Source organism: Medicago truncatula, chromosome 3, assembly GCF_003473485.1.
Source record: "Medicago truncatula cultivar Jemalong A17 chromosome 3, MtrunA17r5.0-ANR, whole genome shotgun sequence".
NCBI lineage: Eukaryota > Viridiplantae > Streptophyta > Magnoliopsida > Fabales > Fabaceae > Medicago > Medicago truncatula.
The window spans coordinates 51,977,641-51,992,858 of NC_053044.1; the positions used below are offsets into that span (position 1 = coordinate 51,977,641).

General features: G+C 33.0%; 1 protein-coding gene and 2 long non-coding RNA genes across 3 annotated transcripts; all 3 read right to left on the reverse strand.

Annotated features, from left to right (window-relative positions):
- Positions 1–639: 639 nt before the first annotated feature.
- LOC11423318 (endoglucanase 16) lies at positions 640–3,194 on the reverse strand. The gene is made up of 6 exons (XM_003603175.4): positions 2,982–3,194; positions 2,332–2,745; positions 2,101–2,178; positions 1,716–1,974; positions 1,461–1,624; positions 640–1,092 (listed from the first exon to the last, which is right to left on the reverse strand). The coding sequence occupies exons 1-6, from the start codon at positions 3,192–3,194 to the stop codon at positions 769–771; spliced, it is 1,452 nt and encodes a 483-aa protein (XP_003603223.2). The 3' UTR covers positions 640–768.
- Positions 3,195–3,642: 448 nt separating this feature from the next.
- Positions 3,643–5,812, reverse strand: LOC11433498 (uncharacterized). The gene is made up of 4 exons (XR_005645464.1): positions 5,571–5,812; positions 5,182–5,472; positions 4,794–4,928; positions 3,643–4,392 (listed from the first exon to the last, which is right to left on the reverse strand). It is a non-coding gene; the product is annotated as an uncharacterized lncRNA (long non-coding RNA).
- Positions 5,813–11,552: 5,740 nt separating this feature from the next.
- LOC11433500 (uncharacterized) lies at positions 11,553–13,738 on the reverse strand. The gene is made up of 2 exons (XR_003010541.2): positions 12,153–13,738; positions 11,553–12,069 (listed from the first exon to the last, which is right to left on the reverse strand). It is a non-coding gene; the product is annotated as an uncharacterized lncRNA (long non-coding RNA).
- Between the last annotated feature and the right edge of the window lie 1,480 nt (positions 13,739–15,218).

The following is a 15,218-nucleotide window of genomic DNA, read 5'->3' on the forward strand; positions in this document are numbered from 1 at the left end:
GGGTGCATATTAGATGAAAATTAACATATTGTCTTCTCTTATTTATTTTTCTTCGTTTATGACTCCAAACATGTGAGAAAAAGTATTTGACTATTCCTCTAAAAGAATATTTGATTTTTCACACGTGCAATAAGGGATGTAAGAAATTATTACTGGATTGAGTTGATACGCATAATTATTTAAAATAAAATATATTTTTAGATAGACAAAATGACAAAGTTATTATTAAGTCACGCATATAAGTGGAGGTGTCCGAGTTCGAACCCCGGTCATTGTGTTTAGATATTGGTACGAAATTTTCACCACTGCAACACATTGTGAGTTCTCCCCTCCTAATCAAGTTTTTCCATACCTAAGAGTTAGGAATAGAACTCCTAAAATTCCTCACCACTTGGACCAATTTATTATTGGTAAATAAAATGTTCTTTATCAAACACTAAAATAAAACTTAAAAATATGAAGGCTGGAAAATGCTTGTATCATGGTTCACATATTTTACTTACCCATCTAATTTACTCAACAAGGCATCGATAAGATACATATTAATTACATATTCCAAATAAACATTGACCCACAAAAAAGCAAGTCTTGATTCATATATTTGACCTCTTACTATACTATATATATACTAGTACTAATTTGTCTGGGTAATTGATTATTTGCTCATGACTAAATATGTGTCGAAAAATGTAGTTACGACCTTTAGTAAGGTCTCCCCTCTCAATTAACTATGTTGGGGTAATCACGTTAACGTGACATTAAGCTAAGTTAACCCAAAGAAGCAAGCTTTGCTAGAGCACCAGCTGCAAGAGAATTAACATATGTGCAAGGTTCAGTCTTAGGTGAATCTGTACGATTATCATCGAATTTGTCATTGATGTCAGGTCCACCTACAATAGCTCCAGTTAGCTCATGTGGATTTGGTCCATCTCTTTTCAGCCACTTCGAAAAGCTCATAGGACAATTTATATCTTCGTTTGGTGACAACTTTGGCACTGAAGCACCTCTATGGTGAGCTTGTGTGGGTGGATTTTTCCCGAATCCTACCATGTATGATCTTCCTTCTGGGTTTTTCCCCAATATGTAATCCATCTGTTAACAAACCAAATATTATACGTTCACTCTATATATGTCTATATTGTTTATTTTTAAAGCATAGACTACAGCAATTTTGGATCTTCTATGATTGCGGTATTGTGTTGTGCTCCCGCAGTAATAAAGACTTTAGATTTAAAGAAATTAGAGAGAAAAGCTTCTCTAAATTTAATATATCTTACAGGTACAACATCGTACTACTACAACGTTAGAAAATTTAATTTAAAAAATTGGAGACTAAAAATTAGAAGTATGTCTTGAATTTTCGTCGAAGAGATTGCAAAATTTGAGATTAACTTGATTTTGTGAGCCTCCAAGTTTGTTTGATAATATAAAATTAATATGTGGGCTATGGGTATACTTACTTGTTTTTTGGCAAAATCAAGGACATGAGATGAGTCAAATTCTTTGTTTCCACATTTAACTTTTTGTTTATATTTGGCAAGCAAATCACTGTATACCGTGAACAAGAAAGATGTGCTTGTAGCATATTGTGTATTGGCTCCATCTCTCATATGAATAAACCCACCTGCATAATCATCATATATATATATATATAATTATAGATTATACATATAAAGATGAAAATTAAATATAATCATAAATGTACATATATTTACCAGGAGACAAATGTATTTGGTGGTAAGGACTATCAGGAAGGACGGAGCATATGTAACTTTCACCATGTGATTTAAATGTTTCAAGACCTTTTTGACCTTCAAAATGTAGTTGAGTGAGAAGAACTTGAACTCCAGCGTATTTAAGATCCCAACTGAATTCTGCTACATTAGCACTAATTGATTCTTCTTGTATATATTTCATGTACAACGATTTCTTTGTTGCCATGTATAGCCAAGTTGCTGCCCACACCAATTCATCCTACATGATTCCAAAGATATGTACAATCAATTATTACAATCCCAAAACATTAATTCAGTCTTATATAACACTAATTATTAAAGCTTAGTAATTAAGGAAATGTTGTTTATAAGAGTAATAACATACGTTATAGCCTGAATAGGAGCAGTAGAAAGGGCATTCTCCATCATATGTTCCTTTATGTGATTTTGCCAAATCGAAAAGCTGCCAGGAAATTGATGAAAAAACAATTAGTTTTCATAATCCCATGTAATTAAAATACTATTGGCTATTTTCATGAAAAAAATATCTCCTATGCATGTAACAAATACTTCAGCTGGATTTAAATATAAGCAAAGGACTACATATATTCAATACCAATTTTGCTTTGTTGAGGAGACGACGAGCATATTTACGATCAGTATGTCTAAAAACAATGGAAGAAGAAGCCATAGCTGCAGCCGTTTCAGAAGCAATCTCACTACCAGGTGTGTTACTATCAATGACTTTAACCGATCTTTTTGTCTTCATTTTTTCTGGTGGAGCCCAACAATGATGATCTTCCTCTGGGTCCCCTACCTCAACATATAATTTGTTTCTTCTAGAACTAGCTTTTAAAAAATAATCTGTTCCCCATTTGATTGCATCTTGAATATTTCCCATTTCCTTTGTTGCTTCAAATTCTGTTTTGTAAAATATTGCAGCCCATGATAATGTAGTCACAGTGAATGCCATTGGTAGCCCATATTTCACATTATCTCCTGCATCATAATATCCCCCAGATAGGTCCACCTACATTCAATTCAATAAAATTATGCACATTAACCCAAATTATTCATTTAATGTATCTTTCATGATTAAAATATGTTAGAAGGGAAAAATAAAATGAATTTGGTCGTCAATTTTGGAATTTCTAACATTTAGAGACGTATTTCATGTTTTTTTTTCCTTTTTCTGTACACTTTTTTGTCGTTAATTCAACATTTTATAGTAGTGATAATTTCATTTTATGAGAAAAATAAAGATACATTAGCGAGTTTGCCGTCGTCGACAGCTGAGTCTCCTCTCCAAGGAACCCTGTTATTTGGAGGGAGTTTTCCTGATCTTTGTGCCTCTAAGAATATAAGGGATTTTGTGAGAGCCTCTTTATAATTAAATTGACCCTGGACAAGTATCATGCTTCCTTGGAACAAAGTAAGCCATGCTACAATGATTGCCCAATATACACTTTTAGAATCCATGAGAATTACGCTAATAAAATTCAACCTTGTAAGATGAAGCTCTCAAATGGAGTTTATATAGAATATATGTAATGTAAAGATTGGTAACAAATTCTTTGATTTGGGTGTTGGTTTTATTTTGTGATGGCGGGAAAAGCAAGAGAGTATGTTTTAGATAGAGGATGGAATGAAATGAAAAGGAACAAGCTATGAGATGGTTGTAAAGGAAAGAAGCCTTAAATCCTTTATTTATTCTGTGAATAGATTTTCCAACCTTCATTTAGAACCTAATTTACACATTACTATTCTCAATATGCGGTGGTTAGAACTAAAACGTTTTTGTTATCAACCAAACACGAAATTGGTGAATCAGGATGCACTACATAAACCCTCTTGTTTTAATTTTAAAATCACCTAAAATAAACAAACAAAACAATAATTTGTTTTTTATGAAGTGAATGGTTCTTATTATATCACCTAAAATAAACATCTATCCTTATATGGCCGCGTCCCATTTTATAACATGATTTGAGATTTTCCCAACTGAAAATCAAATATGCTAAACAATATTTTTATTTTCTTCGAAAAACGATCTTGTGTGGAGTGTTTCTTGTGTAGGAACCCTGTCCGTATCAATATCAATGACGAAGTGTACACATATGTGTTGAAGACTCTTGCCTTGAGGATCTTTTTCTCAAATATATCAAACTTGTTTAAAAATAACATGAATGATGTTTTCTGTCAAGAAAAGAGAGGGGCATCATCATTCACTGATATAGATACAAATGTTCAATACTAACATGGTATACATGAGCAAACATAGAAATAATCAGGCCCTGTTTGGATAAACAACTGAATTAAGAGCTTATCATATAAGTACTTATGTATAAGCTATTTCTATAACAAGAAATAAAATAAAACCAAGCTGTTTTCATAAGCTATTCTGGAGAGTTTATAGAAATAAGCTGAAAACTGTTTATGGACATGCCATAAGTTGCTTCCACAAGCTCGCCTAAACAGTCTCCCAAATACTTATATCATTCGATAAGCTCAAATAAACCAATCCAAACAGATGCTTAGTTGACAATATGTAGATGTTAGAATTTAAGAAGAGTGTACATGAAACCTCAAAACATGGCTGCTTAAGTATCCATTCAAAAAGTTCCTTGGTTTCATCATTCTGTTCTTGCTGTCATCTTCAAAAAGTGTTTGATCATACCTGGAAGGTACATAAAATTAAACACATTAGCTTCTCATATCTCATAAATACAATGCTCTTGCAAACAAGACGTGATAGGTGAACAGTTCTGTCTGCTCAAAGTCTTAGATGATACAAATCATTTGTTACCTAGAATATGGCACACCAACATGCTTTTTAAATACAACTAAACACCAAACATATACAATTACAAGACTAGAATGAAACATAATTTGCAGCCCTTTTTCAAGTCAAACATGTTTTTGTTATTGGCAAAGTAATTTATCAAATAGAAAGTATTTCAAACATTGACATATATATTTTTTGTACTCCACAGTATTTGAATATGGAATTGTCCAAACAAACTTTATCATTGTCATTATTAACAGCAGTAAGATATGAAATTAAATGGCAGGCCATACTCGCTAATTGCAGCGCAGTATATTACAGGTGTAACTCCTTCAAAAAGATGGATCCATTTTCTCCTCTCATTTCTCTTGCCACCAACATCAAAGAGTCTATAGACTTCACCACTTCTCTTATTTTCTCCAACAGGGCTGTCAAATCAAAAATCTCTGTATCATTTTTAGTCGAACAAATTATGTCAGATCAGTATGTTCACCTGAACTGGATCTCCACGAGCTTTATGTCATGTGAAGTGAGAAATAATGAGAGATTCATGATTTTCAAATTTGATGATCCATAAATGAAAACAGCGGGAATTCAGCGAATAAAGTTCAAATGAAACATAAATTTAGGATTAGAGTTTCTATTTTTGCAAACAGCAATAGAATGATATATTTTTAATACCTTTGTAGGAACATAATTCACATCAGACAGCCTTTGCAAATTTTCCATGAAATATTTGGTACAATCAGGAACTTGGAGCTCATTACCACGGGCATATGTTTCCTACAACAAAAATTTGTACAAGACATATATACTAAGTAATTAATGAGAAAAAGGTAACTAAGTACATGGATTAAGGTAAAGCAATCAAGGTTCAATCTGTCATTTGAATGACAGCATCCTCCCAGAGAGTCTCTATTTCCTTTGCAAGATCCTTGGTGACATGTGGATAATGCAACCTGCCTCCAATTTCTGAAAGTTTTTCACAAATGTTCTGCCACTAAATTTAAGTTCTATATGAATTAAGAAAACTTTTGACAAAGCGATAGTAGGGGTTAGTAATTAACTACCTTGTTTTCATCGGATTATATAGCATACTTTGAAGAATTAATTAAGATCGTTCTGAGCCAACTACTTTGCTCCATCATGCAGTACCTGTTTAAACACATGAAATAAAAACTAAGGATTACAATTTTCTTAGCTAACTAATGAACACACCGTTTGAAACAAAAGTTTTATCTGCATATTGTAAGCAAATGAAATAAATATCAATAATCTAGCAATCACATGATATCCTAGAAAGTTGGGGAAATGCAACTTCTTGCTCTTGCCTGCTTAAAAGATTGTAGAAGAAATAAAAAACTATATATGACTAAGATAAAAAGGAAAAACAGACCTAGTAGTAGAAGTTTTTGAATGTTTTTCAGCCTTTCTTTTGACTCTACTCTACACATGTTGAGTTGCCACCAATCAAAATCATTTATTTTGTGTAACATTATAAATAAGGGAAGGCAAATAATTGATATTGATTGATGCCAACTTAGTATGGATAAAGTAACCCACTTTTTATTGATGGGTAAATTAAAATTTGCCTTGATACATACTAGCATAGAACAGACGTACAATATTTAAGTTTTTTTCTTTTAAGAGCGTACAATATTAAGTTTTTTTTTTTTAAGGAAAAAAAAAACCTTGGTCCAAAAAAGAAATGTTGATACAAACCAGAAAACAACACACCTTCCGTCTTCCATTAAAAAAAACACACCGATATTTTCTTTGATGGTGGTAAGAATTTTTAATCAATCTAGAAAAAAGTTATTAAATTTTTGACTAAAAATAAATAAGTCTTTTTATTAGAGGTAAACAAAAAAAAGTTTTTAGGGGAAAATAAAAATTGACTGGATCCACTTTTATTCTAAAAGAAATTCCTATTTCAAAAAAGTATGAAAAGTTTTCGTAGAAAAAAGAAAGTATAAAAATTTGTTCAAAATACTTATAACCATATTGATATTTTTTTTTCCCAAATATAATTCTCTATGAATCTAGACATATATCATATTTTCATACTCAAATCATATAAAATCAAGATTTTTTTTTATGAACAAAATAAAGAATTTAATTAGTATATTTTTTGAGGAATTTCATTAGTATATTGTGTGAGTGTATAATTATTTTAAACATGCATACAATAATATGTTGTCATGTCAATTAATTAATAAAAAAGTATTAGTTCAAGGCCAAGTAGATTATTCATTCAAATTTTAATTTCATGCATTTCAACATTCCCTTTCAATCCTTTCTTCAAATAGTCCTCGTGAGCTTAGCTCAGTTGGTTGGGATAATACATAAAATATGCAAGGTTCGGGTTCAAACCCCGACCACTACCAAAATAAAATCCTTTCTTCATACAAAAAAAAAATATTCCCTTTCAAAATTGTTACTTATATTTTGCCCTAAAAGACATAAATAAAGAAACAATTTTATTTTCCCCTTAAACAAAAATAAAACTCAAAGAATTTAGACATTGACTAAAAAGCAAAAATAAAGAAACAACATTTATTTTATGAAAATTTGTTTACTACCACATATACAAAATCAACAATAATTTTGGGAATTAGCTCCTATAAAATATATCAACCAACACCACTTCCTCTCAATCTCATTCAAGGTTGTTTTCTCTTAGCTTCTCATATCTCATAAATACAAATGCTCTTGCAAACAAGACGTGATAGGTGAACAGGTTTGTCTGCTCAAAGTCTTATATGATACAAATCATTTGTTACCAAGAATATGGCACACCAACATGCTTTTTAAGTACAACTAAACACCCAACATATACAATTACAAGACTAGAATGAACATAATTTGCAGTCCTTTTTCAAGTCAAACATGTTTTTTTTTTTTTTTTTTTTAAATCAGCTAAATTTATTCTCGTCGAGATTGTGCAAGATGCACAACAACCCGCGGATTGAAACAAAGAACAATACAAGGCGCTAAAACAGGACTGGCAAAGTAATTTATCAAATAGAAAGTATTTTAAACATTGACATATATATTTTTTGTACTCCACACCATTTGAATATGGAATTGACCAAACAAACTTTACCATTGCCATTATTAAGGGCAGTAAGATATGATTTTAAATGGCAGGCCATACTCGCTAATTGAATGGCAGGCCATACCGTTGTCCAAATTTTGTTTATGATAGAACACTATGGCGTCATTTGATCCAATGTAGCCGACCCCACTTAGTGGGATAAGGCTTGGTTGTTGTTGTTGTATACTCGCTAATTAATCGCAGCGCAGAATATTACAGCTGTAACTCCTTCAAAAAGATGGATCCATTTTCTGCTCTCATTCCTTTGGCCGCCAACATCAAAAAGTCTATAGACTTCACCATTTCTCTTATTTTCTCCAATAGGGCTGTCAAATAAAAAAAAAAAAAAAAACATAGTAATAAGCATGTCTTTGTATCATTTTAGTTCAACAAATTATGTCAGATCAGTATGTTCACCTGAACTGGATCTCCAGTTGTATGAACTCTTGCATACAAAACATCCTCCTGTATTTGTAAAGTGAAGTGAGAAATAATGAGAGATTTGTGATTTTCAAATTTGATGATCTGTAAATGAAAACAGCGGGAATTCAGCGAATAAAGTTGAGATTGCAATATACGAAGATAAAATGAAACATAAATTTGGGGTTAGAGTTACCAAAAAAGCATGAACATGAAAGAGAAATATATAAAAATGAATGAAAAAGTTAGGGAGTTGAGAAGCTTACAATACTTAGCTTGATGATTAGTGTTAGTGAACCGAAAGATGGAGGTAACCACCGAAGAGAGAGTAAATTATGGAAGAGTAAAAAGAAGAGGAAGAATTTAATTTGCATAAAATACTAATAGTTGGATGAACATGATTTTTTTAAGCACTTGCCTAAGCTCCATTCAAGCTTAGAACCGAAAAAATGGAGCTTGGAACGATCACTTAATAAAGAAAGCCACAAAATTAAATGAAAGCTATAAGAAACATACATTCATGTATAATTGATTAAGTTAAAAGTAATTGGAATAGAAGAACAACGACCAGAAACAAAAGTTTGATTGAGTTGATGCCAAAGCCCCGTGAATTGCATTTAATATATAAGATGGATTTCTCCAATAGAAATGAATTGAGAAAAATATCAAATAGAAATGAATTAAGTTTGTTTTGTTTGTTCCATGAACCAAACCAACAATAACAAAAACATATACTATACTAGAATGCTTTTAGAAACAGCCTAAAGAACAACAACAGAACTAGGCTAGGCTGGCTGGTGCTGCGGAGTTGATGTAAGATACCACAATGAATAATAAGCATAAGCCACATAGAGATGTAAGAGACCCCAATAACTTGCGGATGCGGAAGGTATGAGTGTTGATCTGATCTTTGTGAGAGAGGTCTCTTGCGAGGCTAAAGAAGAAGGCGCCACTTGCAAAGAAGCAAATTGCTAAAGAATATACCGCAATTGTCACATTGCGATCAGAATAATGTAGGTATTCAGAGATTGTTAAAGGTAATGCTGGTGCCATAATAACCGCAACAAAGTAGTAATCGACGTAAGCCCTGAAATGAAATGAAGAAGAAGCAATAAGAGCATGCATATCCATCTCAAAAAGAGAAACAACAAATGCAAAAAACAAACTCACTCACTCTAGATCCGCCGACTCCTCGACATTGATGCTCGGCGCTTCCGTCGAATCTGCAGCGACAGCGGTCGCCGGATCTGGCAACTCTAGAGTAAACTTGTTTGGTTTGTGATCAAAACAGGGTTTGTTTGCGTCAAGATTCATTCATATACGTAGACATTTCATTAGGGTTTGTTGGTAGGTTGTTTACTTCGGGCAATTCCTATTTCCATTTTCAACAAAAATAGAAATTAAACCAAGAAAATACTATGTTTGTTTGTTTCATATTAATTAAATTGATTTTACTTTTAATGTATTCTTAAAAAAAAAAAAACACATTAATATATGGAAATCAGCCCACGTTTAATTACAATAAGGTGGCAACTAGGCTACCCATGAAAGAATGATGGGTAATTTACCCCAACCGATACACATTAGCCACATAAGCACATATTCATGAACTATCTTGACCCCACAAATAAATTGCTCATTAAGTGACTGTTGATTTTTTGAGAAAAAATGATTATTCATTTTGCTGCCACTGATCCTCCTTTTTCCTTTTTTCTTTTTTTGTTATGATTCTCCATTTTTTATTTTAGTTTTTGGAAAAGGATTATCCTCATTTTTCTAATAGAGTTTAAATGGATATTAATAATAACAATCTTGACCGAAAAAGAAAGAAAAAATACAAGTTCTAACCCAACTCTTTTTTTTTATTATTTTTTCTAAGGAAAGTTCTAACCCAACTCTTAAAAATATTGAAATTGTTTGATTGAACATTGAATGGGATTCTAACTCCACCTTCTCCACTTGTGTGTATGAATTGTTATTATTATCATTTTGTCTATAAAAAATAATACAATAATAATAAATATCTCTAAAAAAAATAATACAATGATAATTGATAATAAATAAATCATGTAGTTAGATAAAGACAATTCTATACGATAACAAATTAATCTGTTTCTTTTTTTTTCAAAAAAAAAAATCACACATAGCAATACAATTTTTTATCATAATTAAATTTAAAGCACTTCCTAGTAATGATAAAGGGCAAATGAATGTTCGTCTGAAACCTTGTTAAATCATAAAGAGAACGTGTTTTATTATATCACAGATGATCAAATATGAAGTTAAAGAGTTTTGTACTCAATCAATTAAAATTAGTTATCTAAATCTTGAAAGTATAAATGGTAACTTCGAAATTAGATTCTCAGATCTTCAAAACAATCCAGAAGACCAAGGATAAAGTAAGTTCCTATTTGACAAATTACTTATTTGAATTTTCTTAATAATTCATGTATGTTATATAAAATGTATTTTTTAAGAAGATATAATGCTGTGTTATTGTTTTATTATGACAACTTTGATTTGATTGTATTGTTGAATTTTTAACGGTTTAACAATCTTCGAATCAAATTTGTTAAAGAAATCTGTTGACTCTTGAATATTCTATATTGGGTTAACCATCGGAACATTTTAAACAAAACTTAAGTATGAAGTAGCTCTTCATTTGGGAGGATAATGTATTATTGAAATCAAATGCTTTTTTAGCAACATCAAATGAGTTATATTTCAATTTAAAATGCAAGAAAAAAAGTTAAAGAAAAAATAATTGAGTGAACGGTGGAAACGGAAATATGTTTAGCAACAAGTGACCAATACCATTAGGATTGAAAGTTTTTTATTATATCTATCAATCTATATATAGATGCATGAAAAAAGGGAAAAACAAAAATTATTTTGTTTCTTCAAACTTAGATTAACAGTACAAGGGAAAAGGTTTCTAGTTTCAACTTCAACTTTCAGCATATTTCTATTAGCGCTAAGCTTATAACACTGCAAGTATTTGATTTATTCGAAAAAAAGCAAGAACATGAAAGAGAAATATATAAAAATTAATGAAAAGTTAGGGAGTTGAGAAGCTTACAATACTTAGCTTGATGCTTTGTGTTAGTAAACCGAAAGATGGAGGTAACCACCGAAGAGAGTAAAATGGAAGAGTAAGAAAAAGAATAATAATAATTTAATTTGAATAAAATACTAATAGGTTGGATGAACATTATTTTTTTAAGCACTTGCCTAAGCTCCATTCAAGCTTAGAACCAAAAAAATAGGTTCTTAGTAGTTATACAATGATAAAGGGAGCTTCGAACAATCAATTAGATAAAGAAAACCACACAATTAAATGAAAGCTATAAGAATCATACATTCATATATAATTGATTAGTGAAAAGTAATTGGAATGGAAGAACAACCACCAAAAACAAGTTTTATTGAGTCGATGCCCAAGCCCCGTGAATTGCATTTGCATGGATCGTAATAGATGGATTTCTCCAATAAACGAATTGAGAAAAATATCAAAAGCATGCATAACGAGATAAACTAAAATAGAAATGAATGAACTTGAAATCCAATAAACAGCTAAAAGCTTAACTTAGAGTTTGTTTTGTTTGTTCCATGAACCAACCAACAATAACAAGACATACTATACTGGAATGCTTTTATAAACAGCCTAAACCAAAGAACAACGTAACAACAGAACTAGGCTAGGCTGGTGCTGGTGCTGTTGCCGGTGGCGCTACAGTTGAGAGGATGTAAGTTACCACAGTGAATAATAAACATAAGCCACATAGAGATGTAAGATACCCAATAGCCTGAGGACCCGGAATCTACGAGTGTTGATCTGATCTATGTGAGAGAGGTTTCCTCCAAGGCAACTGAAGAAGGCTTAACTTGCGAAGAAGCAAATTGGTACAAAAGATATTAGTACCTTAGTCATCGTATTGGGATTGGAATGACAGACGGGATTGGAATCACAGACTGCTAAAGCTACTGCTAGTGCAACATAGCCCGCAACGCAGTTTAACCCGGCCCACCACTTGAAGTAAGAGACGTAAGCCCTAAAATATGAAAAAGAAGAAGAAGCAATCAGAACATCCATCCAAAAAGAGAAACAACAAATGCAAAAAACAAACTCACTCACTCTAGATCCGCCGACTCTAGAGTAGGCTTATCCTCAACATCGATGCTCGGCGCTTTCGTCGAATCTGCAGCGACAACGGTCACCAGATCCGCCAACTCTACCGTAAACTTGTGTTCAACTTTGATATTGATAGTCAGCGCTGAGCCACCCCCTGTTCCTGCAGCTTGGGACGCAGACATTGTTTGGTTTATGATCTTTTTTATTTTTTTAGAAAAGGAAGCTTATAGCTTTTCATTATTAATCAAAGAAGTTATACAATAAGGGATATTAAGATGCAATTGGAAACTAGCATGTGATAATGCTTCCCTATCTAAGCTATGGGCTACACTATTGGCTTGTCTCTTAATAAAACTCACATCAGAGTTTGCTAAGTCGATCATTAACAAATGCCTACAATCATGGATGATGGCCATAAAATTAGAGACACCATCTCCTTTATAAATGCTATCTGCCACAATCTTAGAGTCTGATTCGAAGTCTGTGCTTACCAAATTAAGCTCTTTCGCCCACTGCATTGCCTACAACAGACCTATGGCTTCACCCATCTCTATATCAAGTAAAGGGGGGAGAAAGGTTGTTCGGCCTGCGACAAAATTACCTTCTGCATCTCTGATACAAGCTCCAAGACCAGCCCTATTACATGAAGTGGAGAAAGTTGCATCCACATTGCATTTGAACCTCCCTACAGCCGGTTTTGTCCACCGAGTGATATCATGCTGGACACTGGTAACTTGGCTGCATGGCGTAATTTTCTGTGCATTTTTCCAACTATTCAGAAAAGCCTCGGCCCTCTCACTGATTTGCTGAGTCGTTTCCACCACATTGTTCCAAACTTTGTTATTTCTCTGCTTCCATATGCTCCATAAAGTGACTGCAAAGAATTATTGTTGGGAAATGTCGAGCTGTTGGATGAGAGCAAAAATCAATTCATAACAAGAAACATTAGAGGACCAGAAATGAAGAATAGAATTCCAGAGGTTGAGTCGTTGCCAGCAACCAACACTTTTGCTGCACTTAAAGAACAAGTGCATTCCGTCTTCATCTTTTTCCAAACAGATTGTGCATATATTAGGGCAATCTACTCCCTTCGCAATCAATCTCTACGAGTCGGTAAACAATTGCGACAAATACGCCAAAGGAAATTTTTAATCTTTGGGGGAAACTTGAGTTTCCAAATATAGGTCCATTGCCCAGAAATTCGATGGTGCAACATAGCCTCATTATTATTGAAAATAGGGTTAATAGGCTTTTACCCCTGCCATTTGGGGGTCTTTTGGTTTACCCCCTATGAAAAAAAAAAACTTGGAGATTCCCCTTGTAAAATAAAGATTCTTTGGTTTACCCCCCTAACGCCAACAGTCAGCATCTGACTGGATAAATTTGATGATTTGGCATGCTGACTGTGTAATGATGGCTGAAGTGGCACTGACACGTCAAATTTTTTTTAATTTTTATTTTTAAAATTATGTTGAAAATGTGAAATACCTAATATACCCCTAATGATAAATTAAAAATTTCAAATCTTTTTCTTTTTCCTCTTCTCCTCCATCGAGCTTCTTCTTCTCTTCTTCTTTCCTCAACAACACAACAACATCCCATAACAATAAAAAAAAAACACAACAACAATTCCCTCTTCTTCTTCCCTCTCCAAATCCCTAACCTTTTTAATTTTCCAAAAACAAATTTTGAAAAAATCCATTAAATCTGAACAAGAAACTCAATCTGGGTAAGAGAAATTCGAATCTGGGCGAAAAACTCAAAATCGTGTCTGATTCGAATCTTACAAGAGAAATTCGAATTAAAATTGTTCCCCTGAGCACCTTTCATTTGATTATGATATGTAAATTTGATAAATTTGGGGATTTGAGGGATTTAAAAAATTGGGGGTTTTTGAATAATTCTTTTCCATCTGATTTTGTTTTTCTGGTTTGGAATTGGGTTTGAAGAAAGAAGGAAATGTTGTTGTTATTGTTGTGAGAGAAGATGGATGACAAAGTTTGATTGAGAAAAATGGAGAAAAAAGAACGGAGAAAGAAGGGAGAATAGGGCCGAGAGAGAGAGAGAGAGAAGAGAGGAAGGAGGAAATGTTGTTGTTATTGTTGTGGTATTGTTCTTGTTGAACAATCTTATTGTGTTGTTGTGTTGTTCATGACGCCAAACAGCTGTATCCGTTCGGACAGAAGGAGAAGAGGAGTCTGTAGAATTTGGTTTGATGTTCCATCATCAAAGACATAGTGAATAAAATTGTTGTTTCATACCTTCTGATTTGGCTTGAATAAATAAGCAACAGTAAGAGCGTCCCACATAACCTGTACTTCTGTGGTTGGCTGAAGACAAATAGGATCTTTTAACCAAGGTTCGTTCCAAACAGAAATGGATTCTCCCGTACCTATGCTCTGGTAATTATAGGATAGGAGATATAGAAGACCACATGATGTATGTTGTAAATGGAGAAAACAAATAAATGAAGAAAAAAAAAAAGAAGTAGCTACTAACATAGGAGAAAATGTGGTGTTATGGTGCAAACTCACAATCAGTTTCATCTATTGTGTTGCTGTTTCTCTATGCTTTTCTTTGTTACTTGATCATTATCATCATATACAAATAGTGGGTGCTCTAGTATGGACTATGGACCCTATCCAAACCCCCAACCTCCTTAGGTGCAGTTGAGCCAATGCCATACCCAACTGTCAGCTACAGACTCCAAAAATCACGACGGCTGCATGTTATGGCGTGTGCACCTCCAACTTTGGTGCTTGCATAGCACCTGGGTCTGGATCAGAATTCCACAACCTGCCATCTCTGTCAAACTGCATAATCTATGTTGAATTTTAAAACAATCATGTAAACATGTTCGCCTAATGTATGACCGGCTGCAATCGGTACTTGTAATAAAGTTTGCAAGTCATCATCCAATTTGATATATGTAGTTGTCATTTCATCAGGTTTTATGTAACTCGTTTAAAAATGTGTCACACCAACAAATTGAATTTGGAAAAAATTCAGCAAGTGTGATACTTTCCTGATCGTGATAAAATAAAGACTAAAAGTGCAAGTTAAACTTTT